General features: G+C 40.4%; 1 protein-coding gene across 1 annotated transcript; it reads right to left on the bottom strand.

The window, feature by feature from the left end:
• Positions 1-4608: 4608 nt before the first annotated feature.
• On the bottom strand, positions 4609-19782 carry CCDC82 (coiled-coil domain containing 82). The gene is made up of 8 exons (XM_057374007.1): positions 19589-19782; positions 18906-19458; positions 18227-18464; positions 17826-17918; positions 15683-15807; positions 14925-15095; positions 9036-9221; positions 4609-8498 (listed from the first exon to the last, which is right to left on the bottom strand). Exons 2-8 carry the CDS (start codon positions 19449-19451, stop codon positions 8433-8435), a joined length of 1425 nt encoding a protein of 474 aa, XP_057229990.1. The 5' UTR covers positions 19452-19458; positions 19589-19782; the 3' UTR covers positions 4609-8432.
• Positions 19783-22783: the final 3001 nt, after the last annotated feature.

Genomic DNA, 22783 nt, shown 5'->3' with positions numbered 1-22783 from the left:
GGGGGGGAGGCGGGGGCAGCGGCGGGAGCCCGAGCCCGGGGGCTGGCGGCGGGGCGGAGGGCGGTCAGCCCCGCGCCCCCAGCCCACCCCCGCCCGGCCCCCGGGCGGTGACGGCCCCGCGGGAGGTTGACAGATCGGGGGGCGGGAGGGGGTCGCTACGGCTGCGCCAGCATCGACCGGCGGGAAGGGCGGGGGTCGGGACCGGGCAGCCCCGGCCGAGGGGCGCTCGGTGAGGGGGGACGGGGAGGCTCCGTCGAGGGAGGAGAACGGGGAAAAAAAAAAATCAAAGCGAGCCGCTGCCTTCAAAATGAATCCCTGGACGAAGGAGCTCTCCCTCGGGAATGAGTGAGACTTGGCAGGTTTATTGGGTTTATTTTATTTCGGGGGAGCGGGGGGATGTTATTCCTTGGAGTGGAAATTTAAGGCATTGCCCAGGTCGGCGGCGCGGAGAAACCCCCGGCGGATCGAAAATCTCGGAGCTTATCTGGAGTGGGTTTGTTGGGGTTTCTCTCTCTCGTTTTTTTTTTTTTTTTTTTTTTTTTTTTAAGTCTTTAGTAAATGTGCAAATAAAGAGCCGGGGAAGGAGGAGAAAGAGGAGGAGGGTCGGGTTAGTTCAGTCTTTGTGCTTTCTCGTTTCTCTCGCCCGCTGGTTGCTGGCCTCTCCGCGGCGTGTGACTCTGTCCGGCTGGCTGCCGCTAAACTGTAGTTCCTCTCAAAATCAGAGAGACAGATCCCCCAGTCCGGAACAATGTCAGTCAGTGGACTTCCAGACCACGCTTCGCCTGCACTTAATTCAGCCACTGGATAAATCCGTATTGCTTTCAGTGCTCATCTCCCCCCTTTAGTATTAAGCAGCAAGCTACGGACCCAGGCAAAGAACTCCTCTCGCGTACTTTCCCTTTTACTCCCAGATATTGAACAGTTGCAAGTACAGTTTCAAGAAAAGCACGGAGGAGGGAAGAGAAGGGGAAGAGGGGAAAAAAAAAACCCAAGCAACCCAGCCCCTCTTCAGATAGTAATTACAAACGGAGAGTTGCACTTACAAACTTCCAGCATTTTGCCCCCAGAACAGTCCAGCAGCCACTTTTCCTTTGTGTTTTTGTATATTCCATGCCCGCGCTGGCGGGCGGGTGTTTGCCGGTGGGCTGTCGGCGCTGCCGGTGCCGGAGCTGCCCGCGGCCCCTCCGTGCGGCGCGGCGCGGCGCGGAGCGGAGCGGAGCGGAGCGGGGGCGGGAGGCGGGTGTCACCGACAGAGAGCGCGGCCGGGGACGCGGCGCCCGGGAGGCCGGGGCGAGGCGCGGAGCCTCCCAGCGGCCGCCGAGGGGAGTCGGGCCGCTGCCGCTCCCCGGGAGGTATGTGCATGGGAGGAAGCCAAGGAAATCCCCGCTCCCCTCCTCGCCCTGTACCTGGGTGCCGGGCCGGGAGCGGAGCAGCAGCCGAGGAGCGAAGCCTCCCGCGCTCTCCCTTCTCACCCGGCGGCGAGACCTTCAGGCGAGTGCGAGGGAGTTCTCAAAGAAATCACGGCGCTGCTCTCCTCTACCGGCTGTATTGCTCTGGAACAGACGGTACAAAAACAAACAGTGCCTTCTCGGGCGCTCGCATGCACGGGACGAGTGCACGGCACGAGGTCAGGCTCGGGATGTGGGAGCTCCGCTCGCTGACAGGAGCTTCTTGGGTGTCCGGGGCAAGTCACGTAGCGCCTGCACCGTGGTTCCTCCCCGGGAAAGCCGCAGGCTTAGTGCTTCTCTCGCCCGGCTCCTCTATTTAAAGCAGGGCAATTTTAGACTGCGAGATCTGGCCTCTGTAACTGGCCTTGCTGCAACTGGCAGCCGTCAGGTTCCGCGTGTTGTTGTAGGTGAGCTGTGAAGGAGAAGGCAGAAATAGCTGGGAGCTGGCCGGCTTTATTAAAGCAATATGCTGTTGTACTACTGTGGCTGCATTAGCCAAATTCCCAAATACCTCAGGGAATAAAAATGGCCCCCAAGCACGCAGAGACACATCCCTGATGGAAAACCTCTAAAGTCGTTTGGGACTATACAGCCCTTGTACATGGGTGCATTATCTCTTTCAGTTCTGCAATGGTCCAGTCAGAAAAATACACAAATTTCATCACAGCATACCGAGAGCATTAAGCTGAGGATGAGGGGGAGCTGACAATAACCCTCTCAGGTGGTTTTATCCCCTTCCAAGGTCATGCAAATAAATACTTTGAATGCCAATGATGAAGTGACACATTCCAGGAAAATCCCCTAGAATATAAAAGATATGCAGCATTAGACATACGGGAAATATAAACCCCCCCACTTTGATGACCCCCATCTCCTTCATGCGRCAACAAACATGAGGGTTTGTTGCAACATGTAGGTTTCCGGGTTCTGGCTCTGTGAGCACCAGCCAGAGTCTCCAGCACGTTCAGAACCATGTTTGCCTCAGCAAATGCTTTGAAACTTAGCTGAGGGATAAGGTCTGGGGAAGAGGGTTTGGGGTAGTGCTGCTTTCAGAGGAAGGCATTATTGCTAACAGGAAAGANTTTTTTTTTTTTTTTTTTTAACCTTGAACAACTGAGGAAGAGTGGATTATTATTTTATACGTAACAGTAGCTTGCATCTGTTGAGAACAATGGGTTGGTACAGCTGGAAAATAAAATGAAATTACAATGTTTGTAAAATAGTAGACAATGTTACCTGTGCTCGAGGCCTTGCTTGGACTTTTATTTGTTCTTTACAGCTCAGATGTCATTGCTGTGTTTAAGGGGGTCAGTCACAGAACATACATGCAACAGTAACACATAATTCTCATGGAGAAAAAAACCAGTATTTTAAATGACGGCTTGGCTGGGGTTTTCGAAGTGTCTTGTGGGAATATGAAATCCATGGTGCTSCTCCGGAAGCTACCAAGACAGCTGGAGGAATTCTCTCTCTCACAAGATTTTGTAGAACTCAAAGAGTGATCTTTCAAAACAAAGACTTTTCTCATTTTAACATGAGACGTTTAAGATTCGCTTTTTGCCARTCAGCATCTCGAGAGTTCGGTTTGTGGTTTGATCTCTCCCTTTCGGGGCGAGAGGCAGCCGGCTGCGGGGCTGCTCTGCGAGTCCCGCTCCCTCAATCCGCAGCAAATGCTGCCCCTGCTGTTTCCGAGCAGGAAATATCCCACAGCCATCCCTCGGCGTTCCAGGGTTTGTTCAGAAGACCCTAGGGGATGTCACCAGCCCCTGGATCCTGCCATCAGTTTCGGACCGGCTGGTTGTGAATATTGTTTAAAGCAAACGGTTCTTAACATCCCTTGCGATTAGTGGCATTTTAAATTAAATAAAGCAATTAACATAACACATCCTGAACTATTAATTGATTTTTTCCTTCTGTTACATGATGTAATCTCACATGGACTGTTATGCTTGAGCACTTTTTTTTTTTTTGTATGAATTCCCTACAGCTGTGGAAGCTCTGAGTTTCCCAAACAAGCAGAGAAAGGCAGTTTCCCCTCCAGATGAGAAGAGCACTTATTTGTGTCGAGTTCACAGCCAGGAATTCTCACCATAGACATCCCATTGTGCTAATAACTTTCCAAAAATGGAACAAAAAGACTGTGCTGAACCTGTGTCGCCTAAAATCTKGAGTGCATGCTTCAATCTCAGGACWTGCCTTGTTCATCTGTGTTTAAAAATCATGTATCAAATGGCTTCAAAGTTGTATTAACTCCACTGGAACGGCATATGCTTAATATCAATCCTGTGGAGGACTTTCCAAACTGAGAACTTTGAATTTTCAGCCATTTCCATTACTTGCTTTTCAGTGCAGGTTCTTAGCTGTTTTGATTTCCTGGGGTATTCCCAGCTAGAAAGGCTCATGTATAACGCTGCTCACCGGGCACATTGTTTAACTTTGAAGCAGAGTCTGACTGTACTTCAGTCAGTTTTCTCATCTTTAAATTTTGGGCACAAGGTGCATGCAACTGCTGCTCTTTTTAAACTGTAAAGTAAGCAATCCTCAACAGAGCATTTTAGTTTATTTTTTTTTAATTAAGAAATAATTAATCCAAGGAAATTGTGTTTACATCTTATTTAATAAACAATAAATAATAAACAACCACATGCCATCACTTACTACCTAGCCAATTACCAAAATTCCCATAAACTATTCAGGGAAGCAGAGCCACTGAAGGGGTTATTAACAGGTTCTTTTAACATAATTTCACATATTTCTCATATTCCTTGGCTGGTAGATCATACTTTCTTACATTCTTTTGTCTAATCTCTAAATTCAGATTAGAACTTGATATTTCTTCTCAAAGCAGAACCAGAAAGGCAAATTTTAAAGTTATTTTGTTGTGCTGGGTATTTCTCTTGGAATGGTATTGTATTTACAAGCATTTGTGYAGCACACATGTACACTAGCCCACTGTGTTTATCCAGGGAGCTTAAAAAAGGATAAAACTAGAAGTCTTTATTTATCCAAATAAATGTAAACTAGAGGAGTTAAACATGGGAATTGCCTGTAATTGCCTGCTGAAGTGCTAAAAATAGCTGKTTTTTGGGAACAGGAGAAGCCTTTACTGTCGAAAAAGTGACAGTAACAGCTATCTACTATTAGCAAACAACTTTATTTCCAAAAGGACATGGGAAAGGACATGGGAAAAATAATTTCTTTTCATACTTCACTGACAAGAACTGATCAGAATATAGACCAAAAAGAACCTCCTGTCCCTGAAGTAAGCCTGATCCTGTGTATAAATACCTTGTGTGAACTTCATCATTATCACCGTCTCCAGTTAMAGAATTTAAACTAGAGCAGATTATCAAAACATTACAGGAGCTAAAGTAATTTCCAAGTATGATCATTAATCACCCGTGCAAAGTCTAATCGCATACTGAGCTCTCTTCATTGTTCCATTAAGACAGGTACTTTATCTTAATTAAAGCTACTACTTCAAAAATTAACACTAAAAACAATTTAAAATGTCCTACTGGAGCAAACATTTTATTCTCTCACCTCCTAACTCCATTCAGCTTCTCTGACGTGGAAAAAAAAAGCATTGAAGATCAGYCAGATTTCTAACATCTCCCATCATTAGATATGTGCACAATTTTTTTCTGTTAGAAATACTCTGATTATTTCTATATATAGAAAGTCTCAGGGGTAAGAGTCTTCTTTGTGCTTCATGCTGTACTAGCATTTGCAGACAGACCTAGAAAATTTGATCTAAATTTTTACATATTTACTCTTCTAAACAAGTTTTTAACTTCCTGTGGTGAAGACAAATGTAAACATGATGTAATGACACTTGACATTTGCTGTCTTGTAGAAACACTTCAGGTAGAACAACAGCCACAAAAATATATCACTTCCTCCCATCTCAGTCAGGGGAGTATCAGAGGTTAAAAGACACAATACACACAAAAACATCACATCAGCCCCTGTCAAATCAAATGTCTGTTTCTTACTGAAACAGAAATCAGTGATGTCAATTTCAGGTATTTTCTTAGTCCTACTGGTGATACCACAGATAAGATTCAAAAACTTATGGAAGCACTTTCTACCAAGAAATTCCATCAGGGTACTTTTCTATAACTGTTAGCAACAGAAAAAAATGATGATGTGGAAAAAGAATGCCTGCAGAACAAGAAGCAAATAGGACACACTTTTTAGGTGAACGAAGAGGAAGTGAGAAACAAGGTCTGGGATGTAAAAAAATGAGCAAAACTAATAATTCGACAATTTGATCACTTCAATTTTCAATCAAAATCTAAGTATTCTTGAAAAATTACCTGTAATCAGCAAGCTAGAATTTCACAAACTTATTCTTTACTTTGGTAGCAAACTGTTTAAATGTAGCAAAATGAGAGATCAACCATTCATTTTGATAACAAAATTCATAAGTAAAAATCAATAGTCTTGAGAGTTTTCAGAAAATTTGTACGGTAGCAGAAGTTAGGACCAGTCAGGAAGGCTCTAAGAGGCCATGCTCCATTGCATGGTACAGAACTCATTTCAGAATGATTTTCCTCTGTAAGAACAAAGTTACGCCAAGGGTGTGTTCTAGAGAAGTAAACAAAAGTATATAAAGATTTTGTTAACAGAAAGAAGTGAGGTATCAGTGGGCATTACTTTAACTAAAAGGGATATATTCAAGATGGATTCCTGAGTACTTTTAAGCTGATGGGTGTTCTCACCCATATTCCCAGAAGAACAGAGATGGGGGGGGAACAGAGAATAGAGAAGAAAACCTTCAGCTTTGGTAACCAGGGAGATAGATGTAAGACATACCAAACCTCAGAATTTTATGGATCTAATTCACAGGTAAGGTATGGAAAKAATATCTTTAGTGTAAGTTTACTTGAGAGCAAGTCTCCATATGTTTATTGAGAATTTTCATCTTGGTTTTGTATATCTTTTATCTGTATGTGGTACAAAGGAGAACTGATGCTATTAGCTCACCCTAATARCATTTAAAACATTGCTGAATTTCAAATCCTTACACAAGTAAAAGCAGTTCATTTCTTAGAATGAATGCTGGGAAAAGGGTAGTGAATGATAAATCTAAGGTACAGCCTCTATATAAAAAAGCCAGCAGATGTTCACTGTTAAGCAATGCACCTGGCAGCAGTTGCCTACCCAATCAGCATATCTGTTTCCAGTAAACTGGCAAAATGAATGTGGGGATTTCTTATGGACAAATCTATGAGACATCAGATTTCATTAGTTTTGCTATTGAGAAAGTAACGTGTTATAAGAATTCAGTGTTAATAGTATCTTTCACTAAGTTGCTCAGCCACAAAAGACTAATAGAGTGTGTGCCTACRGCAAGATGTAGGAACAGCCCCTAACAGAATCCAAAACCTTGGATCTTAGGCTCTGATTCCTTTTATATGCAGCCCAAAATACAGGGAGAGAAACATTGAATCATTTGGGTTGGAAGGGTCCTTTAATGATCCTAATGGCCAGGGATATCTTCCAGTAGACCAGGTTTCTCAAAGCCCCATCCTGACCTAACCTTGCACACTTCCAGGGGTGGGGCATCCACACCTTCTCTGGGCAACCTGTGCCAGTGTCTCACCAACCTTGCAGTGAACAATTTCCTCCCTATGGCTATCTATACATATCCTCTTTGAGTTTAAAACCTGTTCCCTGTCCCATCACTACAGGGCTTGGTAAAAAGACCCTCTCCATCATTCTTGTAGGCCCCCCTTCAAGTACTGAAAGGCTGCAGTAAGGTCTCCAAAGCCTTAACAATCYCAACTCTCTCAGCCTGTCTGCAGCCAGCCTTCTGATCAATTTAGTGACCCTCCTCTGGACTTGTTCCAGTAGGTCCAGTCTTTCCTGTGCCAGGACCCCAGAGCTGGATGCAGAACTTCAGGTAGGGTTTCATAAAAGGGGCAGAATCATTTCCCTTAACCTACTGTCCACAATGCTTTGGATGCAGTCCAGGACACATCTGGCTTTCTGGGATGCAAATGCACATTTACAGTTCATGCCTAGTTTTTTCAGAATGGACAATACCATACTTAACCCTTCATAAATCTTCAAAAATCTACTCTGCTCTGGGTTTCATGCAATTCTGGTAAGCCATGCATCTTGTTTCTGTCTAACTCCTACTTTCTGTCAAGTTACATTGGAAGAATTCTTTCTTATCTTACATGGGCATATTAATCCATTCTCTTAGGATTGCACTTATTCCTAGTTGCTGCCATTATGTTTGCAAAATGTAACTCAATGTTTAAAATCTCAGTAAATTGCCCCAGCTGCTTATCAGAGACAGCAATGTGGGCCCATGTGTTCATTTCGATGGCTAAGCCAGACTCAGTCTGTATGACGCTTATACTCTGACTCATCACCTACTTTCTCAAGAGAGGAATGACTATTGTGCTGCAAATATATTCAGAGCTGCAGAATATTTCCTCTGTTGCCTTGCAACTGTCTATACTGATTCCTCAGAAGAGAAATAGATCTTTGCATTTCGGTCCTGTTTGTTGTAACTATCATTCTAACTGACTGGACTAACTTGCACATGAGCAATAAGGCAGGTCAGATCCAAGTCCTAAGCTCTTGTGTAACAAAGTCTTACCTTTCCAAATATACCCACTTCAAAAGATCTCAGCATCTCCTAGATTCCCTACAATGCAGCTCAATATAAATAGGTGGAAATTTTATTTCACAAGTAAATAGATATTGAACTGATGTTTCTAACAGTAGGAAACTTAAAGTGATTAATGCAGTAATACTGTATTAGACTGATTTGGTAAAAGTTCAGGTTTATATTGACACAGGTGAGAAAAAAAGATACAGCACATTATCAAACAGTAGTACAAAGGCATATGAATTTAGGTGTAACACCCTAAAAAGAAATGCTGAAGTCCAGGCAGATAAAGTGTATGCAGGTGAAGTAAGGCATTCACATTTTTAAAGATGTCTTTTAAAGAGCTGTATGATCTCTTAATCAATTTTCTCTTCTTGGAAACTGTCTGCATCTTCCATGTAATCTTCAAGATCATTGTATTTCTGTGAATGAAATAAAATTTGCATAATTTATCAATAACTATTATGTAAAGGCTGCTTTTTCTCATTCAACACGTGACCAAGCATGCCAATAATAATTTAGAAGCTATATCTGCAAGTTTACTAAATGCAATCATACTACAAATTGTCTTACAATAGTTCATAAAGTGGTTCTGAATAATTGGAAGTACTTCAGTGTAAACAGAATTGGAAAATATTCTTGCCTTGCCGCATGTACACTTTTCCCATCTTTCTAAGTTACAGCTCAAGTTTGTAGTGTTGCTGCTTTCAAATGAAACAGGAGCCTGCCCACCACAGCCCAGAGTTGTCAAAAAGTTTCATGTCAAAAGCTGGTACAAGCCCTATGTGAGYGCACAGCACACTGCTGTTTGAAACACTGAGTCAGGAGAAATGGGAACAGTTGAGCTCAGTTGTATTATTGAAGGCCAGTAATTCTAAACTGATCAATTAAATCAGACCTTGTATCTGAACTTACTTTTATCTGCTTGGAAAAGGATACTGGAAATAAGCCAGTCATACCTTCTGAATCCACCCACTCGCTTCCAAGYGGCTGAAAAGCCGCTCTACAGTGTCTTTGACTGGTTCATCCTCAACACCATCCAATTCAACAACAGAGCTGCAATCCACGTACAGCTTGTACTTGAAGTGTTTTAAGTTGTGATAAACTCTTGTACGATTTGCACACACCACGCCAACCTTCAAAACCTAGGCCAGAACAAACAAATCATTTTCTCTGGTAGAACTAGGATTATTTTGACAATATACAAAATTGGTGGGATAATCTAAGATTTAACCAATCAGTCAAGGAAATTTTCTGGAGTAATAATGAAATAAACAGAATGGCACCACATGCATAAAATTAGCACAAACCCATGCAGTTTTCACAGYCACAGACAAGGATTTTTGAGCAAGCAGGCAGTCAGCAAGTCCACGCCATGGCAGCTTATCAGTATGGTCTTCTTGCAAACACAATCATGTTTGTAACTGGCTATATCTTTCCTATCTCCTGGTGGAACTTTGTTACAAAATCACTAACACTTTAGATAACCATCACACTGTGAAGGCAGAGTAAGAGGAATTAACTACTTACTTTTGCTTAATAGGTAAGTACTTCCTAGGGAGATGAAATTACATTTCATGAAAACACAKGAAAATACATGAAATGTAACATTTTGTAGACAGAGTAACATCCAATATTTCTTCAAGAAGTACATACAAACACAAATAGATATATGCCTCAAAGCATTTATTTAATAAATGGAGAGGTTGAATTTWWAAAAAAATAAAATATGAAGTTTTATACAACACAAATGTGCAACTGTCTGGAAGGTATAGCTAAGCCATAATGCTGCAGAAAATAAAGCCTCTGCATCTCCCAGTTAWCACCAGTTTTATTTCTATGATTTCCATGCAAAAAAGATGCAACTGTCTTATTTCACAGTTTCCTTTACAGCAGCATTTGTAGACAAATAAATGATAAATGTGCTTGTTACTACATAAACAGAGCATGGATTAGAGTAGGTTTGTTATCTATCAGCACTAACATGAAAATACTGAGTAATGTATTGGTTACAAGAATCTTTGGCTATCCTAAGTGTTCACTAAGACTATGTGAAATTGGAGGAGTGGGAAGGAGCAAGACTCACTCTTCACCTGCGTTTAAGGACATCCCACATACCACAAAGTATGTTTTGTTCCACTTATATAAGAACAGTAATTCCAGTAGATACAATAGCAGGTCAGAAGAGGATTCTATCCCCTGTAAATGACCCAGAGGTGCAGCGMTTACTACTCCAACCCATGGAGACAAAGCCGATCAGGTAAGAAATCTACATCTGGCTGTTTTTTGGAGGTCAGGTTTTCTAAAAAAGCAACATAATTAATTAATACATGTTTAAAAAAATTGATTAAGTTTTTCTGAAAAAAAAAGCCTCTTCATCAACTTATCCTCCAAGGACAGCACTGTTTTTTGTACTGGTGTCTTATCACACCTTTGTATAATGTGTATGTAAATTGCTAAAAGTCAAAGTTCTTTGCATCAGTAATACAAGCTGCAACTGTACTGCTGTTTCACATTACACRCACATATTTATCCACTCATATATTTACAGGAATCAACCAAGTTTTAAATCGCAAAATTATTTCTTCTRAGCCATAACAGTGATGCCTTTTATTGCTACCATTGGTAATAATCTGAATACTCTCAAATTGCAATAATGTGAAGTTTTAATTAACACTTACAACCTACATTTTCAGGGAGCTTTTCTRCATGCATGACCAAATGTTTGCATCTGTTAGTAGTTCCCCAAAACATCTGACCTATTTGTGCAACCTAGTACTAGCTCTGCTGACAGTGAAAGTAACAGAAAAGTRTATTTATAAAGATTATGTAAACAAAATCTATATGTATATTTTTTATATTTTCTTAAATATACAAATAAATCTTTAATTTCTTTAAATATATTAACCAGTAGCTCAATGGATATCAGCAGGCATAATATCACTGAAATCAAAAGAGACAGTCACATACAAGAACTTTCAATCTGACCTAAAGTAAATGGTTATTAACTGAAATTTTAAACATTTTGAGATAAAAACTGCTTATTAYTCTATTTTAATTCTCTACTGATCATCCACATATTGTACCTATATACATTTCCATTTTCTAGTATACCCAAAACTGAAAAACTAAGGCTTGTGTTTGGTGGTGCAGGTGCTTCTGAAGTGCAAGATCTACCAACCAATGCTCAGCCTCGATTAATTCAAATTTCCAGAAGCACCATTTCAAATACTACAACAATCAAGCATTAAGCCACAGCATTTTGTAGAGCATTGCATAACTTTATAAGTGTCCCAGGCAATGAGGTGTGGCACTTGGAACATTCTGTGATATAAAACAGGAGATACCATCTTGCATCAAACTGACGGCCCAGTTTTTTCCCCCGTGACAACAGCTAGCAGGAGATATTTAGTCAGTTAGTATAAGATCCAATACAAACATTAGAATGATCATAAGATAACCACATATTTTCTGGCAGTAAAAAGTTAAGRCAGTCTGTAACATCCCAAATATCATGTTTCATGGTGTGAGAGAACCTTCCCCAGGAACCTGTCTAATCCATTTTGGGACCCAATACAATATTTCCCTTCYAAATTATCCTGTGGCAGTTAGTTTCACAGCTTATTTATGTGTGAGKTGGAGAAATGCCAAAGGCAAATAGCTAAATATCATACAAATGTAACTATGTATTGTGTTTTTAAGAAAGAAAGTCTAAAAATACAATGCTATTTCAGAATGCAGCTTTGGAAAGAATCTCAGTACTGTACTCATTCTAATATTTTCCTCTCACAGTTCTCAGTCCCTCTGTGTTAATGCTTAACTTATCTACTCAAGCTGGCCCTATCAGTGAAAGCTGTGTTAAATCACTTTGTATGGAATGTAGGAGCATGGTTAGACAATAGCACAACATGTAGTGACTGAATCCACRTCCTCTAAACATGCTTGCAAACAGAACACTGAGACTGAGAGTAGAGCACAGTTTATAATCTAGGTGACATTAGAAGTAAGGAAGTGTGGGGCACACCTAAGTCTCTAAACCTTTTGACTCTCCCTGACCATGAGGAAATGAGAATTGGCATCTACACAGTGAACAACCACTGCAAGCCTAAGCAAAACTGGAACAGATGTTTCTCTTCTCTTTCTACTGGCAAAGCAGAATACTTCAGAGATGAGAGAAAAGGAAAGTTTTATGCAGAAGAAGGGATTTGGAGGTCTATTTTTGTTCTCTTCACATCCATTTTTCTTGGGTATTTTCAAACAAATCTATAGAAAATAGTCCAACTAAGTGTTGCCATTCAATTTGATCTGTCAGTGCTGAACTGCCTTCTCTATCAGTCAATTAAGTTTGTGACATGGCAGTTTTATGTAGCTTCATGGGCCTTTTTAAAATTTTTTTTTTCTAAATTGGCAGGACAAGTTGATTAAAGCATCGGCAGCAGAATTTTAAAGACAACTTGAGAAGAGTACTTTTAGCAGTCTAAATTGCAGGTCACCATAAAAACACAAATGTTGCATTACAAGACACTATCAAATATGACTGGAAAGTGCTCACTCTCTCTCCTGAGTCTGCCTAACAGCCACTGAGCTATAGTGAGCATGAGCATAGCAGACATATATCTCCAGATGCTGCTGYACACAGGGTAAAAAAAGCTCTCATTTGGTACTGTTAAGCTGAAGAGGACAAAGATGAACTAGCAAGTTAGTTCAATATGCCATAGGATATTTCAAGTTTTTTCCAAAGAGCAAAACAGCCAACAGTTTATGCAGGATAACATTTGATCAGCAGTGAGGGAACTGCTAGTATTATTTCCACACTTAAGCTGGAACTTGAGTAAATTCTTGTGGTAGTTCACGTATTATTTCCAGTTAGGTAAAGCACACACCTCCCATGAAAAACTGAGTATTTTAAAATTAGTAATTTGCATTTAGAGACCTGTATGTAAGGAAGAATGTCTGTAGCTGGGGTGATTGCAGAGGACTTACTGTTTTCCTGCAATAAACAAGGGGAGAAGCCTTGTTGGAAAAGCCAGCTCTCTTGACTATCATACATACACATACTTTTCAAAATAGTATCAGTGACTGCTGCTCAGAAGGGTCTGTAATTTAAGAAAAACTCTGGCATAGATTTTCAGGCTCCTGCATTACAGAGCCCTGTATGATGACAYAATAATAATCACAGGGACACCTCTCAAATCCGTAAGTTAAAGGATTTGCAAATATCCAAACAATACAGGCTTGAGCTTCAGTAAGGCATGTTTGACAAAGGCTTCACTTTATTTTTACATAAGAAACCCTATTTYATATTTAATAAAATAATTAAATAATTATACCTCATTACCAAATATACTGAAAAAAACCCTTGTTTTGAAACTTTATTTTTCAACAAATACTATGAGGAACTCCAGCTGTATTAAAAAATTCTCTTACACTCACAAATAAAATACCATCTGCATCTCCCAAAAGGGAAGAAAGGCAGGACTTGGATATCAGTTTGGTAAACAACTGCAGCAATATTTTATTCTTGACAGATCGTGTGCTTTGATTTTATCACAAGAGGTCACGAATTGCATTACTTAAGAAGGTCACATGCTTACCTAATTGGAACAATTATGTGTAGCTGCAAATTTRAAGGGAAGATCTCTAAATATTAGAAACACTCAAGTTCTTAAGAATCAAGATCTTTAAAAGACTCAGCTGTGAAATAAAATTATATTAGGCTATTATTAAATTATTTTAGGTGACTTCTCAAGTCACCTAAAATGACTGCCTAATGGAACATCACATAACAACATAAAAGATGCCTTTTATTAAAAAAATATGATTTAGTTCAAAATATTCTAGTAGTGACAACTGAGGGAGAAATAGATGCAAGATTACCTAAATGGAAGTGTTCTCTAGTTTGAACAAGTCATTCTGATAATGCAGTAATGGGAAAAGGCTCTAACAAAATGTACTGATGCAGGGAGGAAGAAGTCTTCTTGAAAGGAAGTCAGCAACTTCTATTTGAGATGCCAAGATACTTTGTCTTGAGTGAATAGCTACGTGGGAAATAGCAGATGTGGGAAAAAATCTGAATGATGCAGTAAATTCTGACAAGGTCACACTTTTGGACTATTAGGATGACCATTGTGCTGTTTCACTCAATATTTGAACYTAGAGCAGACAAGAATTGTTGGAGTGCACATGGACCCTCCAAGTGCTAGAGGCAGAGAAGGCACAGAATCAGCAAACCTAATGACCCTAAAGAACAGACCTCACAACAAAATAGAAAACAATCTTTCAATGGAGAGGATTGTCAATCGTACAGAAAATTACTTTTACAATGTTTCTAAGAGCTAGTCAATACAAGATTCCTGCTGGGAAAGTCTTAAGGACACCATAGGCATAAACAAAGGTAAAGGTCTTTTTCATTAAGGGGTAGAGGTGGGGAGCAGACAGCAATGGGTCACTGTGATGCAGGCAAAACCAAAGGACATAGAAAAATAATGGATTTATTTTCTTGATAAMAGTTGGATTTATTTGAGGAGAATTTTCATTACCTCTTTTCCAACATATAAGAAAGGGGGAAGGGAAGGACCAGCAGAGGGGAATGCCTCCATTAATGTTTCCAAGTTTTATAGGAACTTTCTTCATAATTCATAGCTAAATCCACAGCTGTACTCCTCCAAACTGCAAAACGATCTTCATATTTAAAAATTAATAGGGTTTACACATGGAAATACAATAGCCTATCACTTGCATCTGGCATTACAGACATTAGATGTGTTGATAGATGATTTTCTGTAATATTATGTAAAAAAAAAGAGTAAAAATATTATGTAAAAATAAGAGTGCTGGTTTGAAATTACCTGTTTATCATTTGACATGAAGTCATCCACTTCCAAAGTTTTACTATTATAAAGCCTTCCAGAGAGCAACACATTGAACTTACAATACCGCTTCAACTCACAGGCCTGACAAGACATTTTTTGGGTATTTTTCAAGCTTATGCGAACATCTGGGTAACAATCCACGCGCTCCTGAAAAACAGATTCCAAATAACATTAACCCCTGTAAATGGAATGATGTCCTGAAAAGGCTGCTGAGTACTCTGTACTYACACAAAATTAGTCCAAGAGAAATGAAAGAGATTCAAAYCTCCATTGTTACAGTGATTAATAGATCATCACACAYATCACACTAATACTYTWCTAGTAGTATACATACAATGGCTAATTACTCTATACTGACTTAATTTTTTGTAGYAGTAGAAGAAGGTTCATGATGAACATACTAGTTTACCTTTTTGTGGAAGAAGGAAGAAATTTTGTGATACAATTTTGCAAGTCACAAAAATCCTCAAAAAGTCATCTGCTGAAGTTAGCAGAGGACACATTCAGGTAGCTGAGAACAGAYTCTGTTTTGCTACCTGAATGTTTAACTGATTATAAGTGCATAAAATATTTATAATATTTATATAAGTATCAAAATAAATTATGTAAGTTAAAGAACAATAGTTTCTATTAAAAAGTATATATAATTAYAGTGATTGTTGCAACTTTACAGAGAATTACAATATTAAAATTATCTGGAGGCCAATTCAGTATTTAAARTAGAATCTACACACCTTGTATCGATCTTTCCAGCGACTTCTACAGATTAAATTGTCAAGACGAGGCTGAATGAAGCGGTCGTCCAAATAATGAAGTGAGAGCAGCATGTCTTGTGCATACTTCTTTTGTCTCGTTCCATCTGTTCAATGAGAATCATTACTAACCTGCTGACCACCCTATGTTGTACAAGTTTCYTTAGATAAAATTTTCAAGGATGTTATGCTACTGCATACTAAAAACTATGAAAGAATTTACTAAACTATTGCTCAATAYATTTGCTACYGTTATCCATGAAAGTGATCCATGCAAACTATGCATTTTGATAAAGGGATATATTTTATTATTTTAAAATATGTACATGAACAAACTCTACAATCAAGTCAAAAGATCTCATCCCAAATGGAGATCCATTCACTCAACCCCATTTAAAAGAATGGAAAAGGAGGAAGCATGTGGGGAAAKGTCTTACATTTTGACCATCTGTTAAAGTTGTTCATATGTATAAGGGGAGTGGTTGAAACCCATGACAACAAACTTCTCTGAGCTACTTCAGTAGCAGAAATTTTGACAACTTTCTTTGTCACTTAYGAAGAGCTCAGAGAAAGTGACCTTTACTTCAGCAGCACACTCAGATGCCTTAAGTAAGGCAGCATAGATACTTCCAAATACTTACTCAAGCAAAATAATTAAAAAAGCATGAGAATGAGTAAAACTACCACTATTCCACTATTGTTTCCAAATACACACTGGACTCCAGGAATTAAACAGGACTTCCCTAGATGCAGGCCAATGCACACGGTCCTGGAACTTCAGTGTGCACACACACAAAACTTAATTCAGCTACCTCTCCATGTCTTCCAGCAAAGCTTTTATCAAAAAAAAAGCAGAGCTGAGAAGGACCACTGTTTATCCAGTAGTAGTTAATTGTCATTATAGTCACCATAATTACAATTAACTGTCTTTCCATATTCACTTTACACACAGATTTGCAGGATGAGCTTGAAGAGACTGTGCTAGACCACAAAACAAAATCCCTCCCAATAAAAAGCAAGCATGAATGCCAATACTACAGTAGCTGCTCTTGATTAAAAACTAATGAAGAGATTCACTTCCATTAACTCAGAACAATCCATTCTACGTTATATACATACATTTTTGTAATGCTAGGCTATGTTCATACAATGTTCATGTACAACCTCCAGCTCACCCGCAGAGCTCATTTACTTCCAGCAACTTGGCAGTAAGTTGTTACATTTTATGGAGCAGATACAATTTGAAATAAGAGGAAGCTATTACAAAATTAATCTGGCAGGGTTTACTTACTACTTTTAATAAGCTTGTTTTCACTTGTTGAAACAAAACAAAACAAACACCTGAACTAGCAGTGGTAGATGACATTTTTAGCTCCAAGCGTATACAGACTTTATTCTGAGGTCTGTGGTGTACTTCAGTTTCTCCACAGCCTCTTAGCTCCTGATGACACCAAAACCTCCACTCTTTGGCACTTTACTGATTCCTTCCACAATCTGACACCGAGAGTCCTCTCCTTAATGCCATCTTTACAGTACTTATGAAACTTCCTGTGAGGCTGTCATTCAGCCCCACTTGGCCAAATGCCAAAAAGCACTTCCTCAGAAAGAATAAGACAAGTTCTGACTGCAGCTGAAGTTTACTTATCTAAAACGTAAAAAAAAACAACAAAAAAAAGGGAAAAAATCTGATGTAAAGTCATCTCCATAACTAAAATAATTTATTACCTATCAAATTCCTGACAAAAAGAGCTGTGAAGCACAAGACATTTTGACAAACCAGCTGACCTTGCAATGTTTTCATTGAGATACCTGATTTGAAACTAATTTGGCTGCCACGCTGGAAAGGTTACTGATGATTAGTAACAGAAACATTCCTACACCACAAGAAGGCATTTTAAGCCTTCTATGCTTTAAAGAATTAAGTCTACAYATTTTTCCAAGATTACAGTATCATTTTCAGATAGAGTCCCCTCTGCCCTCCCCCACCAAAATTAGATAGCAGGAAAGCCACAGATTTCAGGACCCTCAGTTCTATACTCTAATCAGGAGAAACACCTTTCCATAGAATAAATTACTTTGTATAACTTTGAATGCATGATTATATTATTTAATGCAATTTACTTACCATAYAATGAGCTCAGAAAAGTGTCATCAATGGCATTTATGAGCAAAGCCTTTACTATTCTTTTGAAGTGTACATAATGATCACAGCGAGATACTGGCAAGAAAACAATTCCACCAAAATTTATCAAAACAAGAAAAAATCCTAAATCAGACCAACATATAAAAAATGTGTGCAATAAGGTTTCCCTTCCTTCCCCCCATACCCTCTCTTTAATTAGGTACCAAAAGTCTGTAAAAGTTTACTGTGGAAATCAGAATGCTTTCACAATAAATTGAAGGCTTTTAGGTATCTGATTTAAATGTTGTATCCTATTCCTTAGCATTTGTATTTAGCCCATTAATTTTTATTACAGTACTATGAGMAAATTATACATAAAGAATTATCACTAATTTTGATCTTACACTGTGGGATGTAGTGTGCCAGCAGCTCGCTGTTTGATGGATATGGTTGCTTTTGATGTGGTACATTTCCACCCTTCACCTTCTCTGTGTTACCATCATCATTATCATCACCATCGTCTTCCTCTTCCTCTACTATGAAATCTTTCATGCTGTCATTGTCAGTTTCACTGCCTTCTGAGGGTGTGAGGGGCAACGGASAGAGTGGTTCCTCTTCCATTTCTGCTTCACTATTAGAATCCTAATTTAATTTTAAAAAATACTTCAAACATAAGAATTTTCAGTATTTGCACAGGCAAAACACCAACTACACCAGCTAAGATTTTTGTCGATTTGTTCAATTAACAAGAAAGCACTTATTTCCAAAAAAATCGTTCTGTACTAGATGACAATTACTTTCAGCTTCAGCTATTTCCATGTACCTCTCTTCAGCCTACTTCTAGGAGTTAAGTTAATATGAGATCTCCACATTACTTCAGCAGGGATTCTGTTTCCTGATAAAAATAATTTGATAGATTTTCAGCAGTCAATGTTGTTATCTAGTTAATGCGACTATTAAAATATCACAGAACTACTCGTTTATTATGCATTCAAACCAAAAAAATCCCACCCTTTGGTATCTCTTAACCTTTCCACACACTAAGTATTTTCTCCAATTAAATTTCAAAGATAAAACCCAGACCTCACAAATTGCACTGCTGCAGGACCTCCGAGCTGCACTTTGTCTTGCAAGTTCTTTCAATTTYGCAAGCACTTCCTGTTTCCTGTTAGTAGAAACATTCTCTGTAGGGTGCTGCTCTTCAGAACTCTCATCGTCATCCATKATACAGTGGCGCTTGGCAGGAACCTTTCTAACAAGTATGTCACTATCTTCGCTTTCATCACTGTCATACATGACAGAGGTGCTCAACCTCTTACGCTTCCCAGGCACAATGCACTCATCCTCACCATCCTCCGTTACTTCCCCACTGTGCTCTTTTTTCTTTTCCTGATCTGAAAGRCTGCTCTTCACAGTGGTTTGATCTTTTTCGTCTACTTCACTTTCYGATGTGGTAGACTCTTCCTCCTCCTCCTCCTCAGAGCTGGCTGAGGATTCGTCATTGCTGTCAAGCAGTATGAGCTCCCTTCGAGTGCGTCTCCAATCCACTCGGGATTTGGGTGATGGCAGTTCTGTCCCTGCTGTCCTATTCCTTGTTTCGTATCTTCTGACGGCTTCTTTTATCCCCATTGGAAGGCTGTAGCGACACCCCAAAATATAAACCGGTAAAAAAAAACCAAAAAGCCCCACTTATTACATCGTGCAAAGGAAAACAAAAATGTATAAGCATACATATTTTGCTCCATATGCTTATGACTTAGCAGTACCTCCAGGAGACACCCGCAGAAACCAGCACCAAACAGCACTCAGCACACGCACGGTGACTTCCCGAGGGGCTACACCTTGCTCAAGACAGCGTGGCTGAACTGAAGGAATGAGGTGTGTGGCGCCGCTGCCGCTGCCATGGCCGGCTCCCGACACCGGGCGGCTCCGGGGCCGTTGTGGGCCCGCTCCCGCTCGGGACACGCGCTCAGACCGCGCGGGGATCGGCCGTTACGCGCCGCCTCCACCGCCCCGAGCACTGCGATTGGCCGCCGCGCCTGTCACTCAGCCCGCCTCCGCCGCTTCGCGCCCTGCGATTGGCTGGCATGCCTGTCACTCATCCCGCCGCGGTGTTTACGGAAGTGCTGTCACGCCGCGGCGGGGTGAGCGTTATGCTTCAGGTGGCGCGCAGTGGCCGGCGAACCGGACGTGTGGGTTCTTGTCCCGCCTCGGCGCCTTTCCGGCGCTTCACCCGGAGGTCTCAGGCAGCACTGTGGTGGGGTGGTTTMGGTGTTTGTGCCGGTCCTAGGTGCATTCCCGAGAAAAGCCCGCGCGGCTTGTGAGGTCCGGCACCTCCCTAGCGGCGTTGGCGGGGACCAGCGCTGGTCTGAGGCGCCCCCGTCACAGCAACTTCCTCAGCAGCCTGGGAGCAAACCTGGTGGATTTGTGAGGGGTGAGGGAACAAACCCTGTGGATTTGTGAGGGGTGAGGGAACAAACCCTGTGGATTTCTGAGGGGTGAGGGAACAAACCCCTCAGGGGGAACTGGAGGTGTTTAGCCTGGAGAAAAGGAGGCTCGGGGGGACTTTATCGCTTTGTACAACGGCCTGAAAGGAGGGCGTAGCAAGCATGAGACGAGAGGAAATGGCTTCAAGTTGCGTCAGGGGAGCTTTAGATCCTACCTTAGRRAAAATTTCTTCTCTGAAAGGATGGTCAGGCATTGGAACAGGCTGCCCGGGGAAGTGGCGGAGTCATCGTCCCTGGGAGCGTTCAAAAGACGTGTGGATGTAGAACTTCAGGGCAGGTTTTAGTGGTGAACACGATGGGGATGCTGGGCTGGTGGTTGGATTTGATGATCTTAAAGGGCTTTTCTAACCTTAGCGATTCTACGATTCCGTGAATGATGAACTTCTGCTGGTTTTTTGCATGAAGCGTCGTTGAATAGGATACTGAGTTATGCTCAAAACTAATAAGCTTACAGATGCATTTAAATAACAAGATTAWTGTCTTACATTTTCTCTGCTTTGCTTGGTCTGCGGCAGAAGAYTGCTGTTACCTTGGAACTCATTCTGCTGACATATTTTTATACTCTTCTAACAAGATCTTGCAATTGCTTCCATATATTTCTTTAAARATAGCTGCTAACAAAAGCACAAAGAGGAAATCATGGAAAGACAATTATTTCTCATCTTATTTACACAATGAATTTGATATGGTGAAGAGGTGTGCACAGATGGATTGAATTCCCACCAAAATGTTTGTACTGAAAGGATTATAATGATTGTAATTCAAGGATTATATTGCATTAAGGGGTTTATAGTCCTGGGCAGACATTTCTTTTAATTGCTTTAAATTTAAATTCMGTATATGAATTTTCATATAAATAAGCAGATCAGAGTTTTTTCATGATTTATTATTTCCTCCAAAGTGTGGTGGAAGTTAACATTTCAGGGTGCYGCTCTCCATCACATTTTTTTGCTTCCAACATCGCCACCTTGTGACAAAAGGCATGAAGGAATCCTGGTAGTTTTACTCCTGTGTTACAGCAGAAAGAAACATAGTTACAAAGAAAATATTGTATGTAACTGAATAAAATACATGGTAAATACTTTTTTTTTTCATACTTCAGTGACGTAAAGAGTTTCAGTTATGAATACTGGCTTCTGAAGGACAGGAAAAACAATTTTTACTCTTCACAATGATTATATCCTGATTTTTCTGGTGATTTTTCAAGTGAGCCACAGTCCTGGGGGAGTCTACAGTATGGGTTCATATGTGTCCTTAGATTTTAGTAGCAGAGYTCAGTCAAAAGACAGAAGTTTTCCAAACAGACAGATTTTTCTCAAAACTCCTCTCTAAAATCTTAGTGTGTTCCCTACATGTTAAGCAAACTTATTTGTCTCAGAAAATAAATGCAGTACCAAACTTATTTGTCTCAGAAAAAAAAATATTTTCGTATGTACCATAGCATTTTTCCTGAGCTTGTGCAGTTACTGTGCCATGTGATAATAACAGCATCTCCCCAGTGCAGTGTTATTTTTTACTGATGTATTCCAGTGCAGAAATTAATATATTGGAACCTTTATTTTAAGTGGCAGCCTCCAGCAGCCTCTTCTGTTGCTGGCTGCTGTAGCTGCTGAGTATTTGCTCTGCTGTTTTCCAGCTGGTCTGTTAAATGTCTGGCTATTRTTGTGTTCACACTGCAGTTTCTCTGGAGCTTTAGCTCTTCTGGGGTTCAGTGATGTACAGGGTTATATGAACATTCCTTCCACAGAGCAGACCCTTCCTGCTTGGGGTATTTTTCTTTCCCTAAGGTAAGCAATGGGAAGCTCAGAGCCCACAGTTCCCAGGGACTGTTTCCTGCAGCAGTGCAGCATTTGCAAATGCTCTGACTCCCAGGCATACTGAGCATTAGGCTGGCTCATCCCCAAATAGTGGTGCTGGAATTTACCAGAAAAAAAAATAAAACCCAAAAACATATAATACAACTTAAAAAAACTCTTTTTAATTTTTAAACTTGCGGAGAGGTTCAGCCTGGCTGGGGCAGGCACAGCCACCAAAGTTGCTCTCGCTTTCTGACAGGTTGCAATAGTTCAACAGCGTGTTACAGCAGAACTCACCTCTGAATTTGGCAAGAGTTTAGGCAGTGGCATTCACAACAATGAGCTTTAATGATTTTGAAATAAATTTTCAGCATTGCAGTGCCTTAGGTGGGATTTTTTACATCACCAGGGTCTCCCTGTCCCTTCACTGAATGCACTCCTCAGTCCATTTATGTCATGCATTAAGTAGAGACATAAATTAATCACACAATAACACTTTTATCACCAGAAAGAGCTGCTAGGATTAATAGGGAGGTCCCCAAGTAAGAGTATACCTGAATTGTAGAAATTGAATATAAGGTCACCTTTTTTTTTTTTTTTTTCCTGTTCTTTTATTCTTTCTCTCTGTCTTCATGAAATTCAACCTGTTGCAGGGTAC

Source organism: Malurus melanocephalus, unplaced genomic scaffold (genome assembly GCF_030028575.1).
Source record: "Malurus melanocephalus ecotype Western Australia unplaced genomic scaffold, MMel_1.1 scaffold_213, whole genome shotgun sequence".
Taxonomy (NCBI): domain Eukaryota; kingdom Metazoa; phylum Chordata; class Aves; order Passeriformes; family Maluridae; genus Malurus; species Malurus melanocephalus.
The sequence above is the reverse complement of the archived record's forward strand: the minus strand, read 5'-3'. Positions and strand labels throughout refer to the sequence as shown.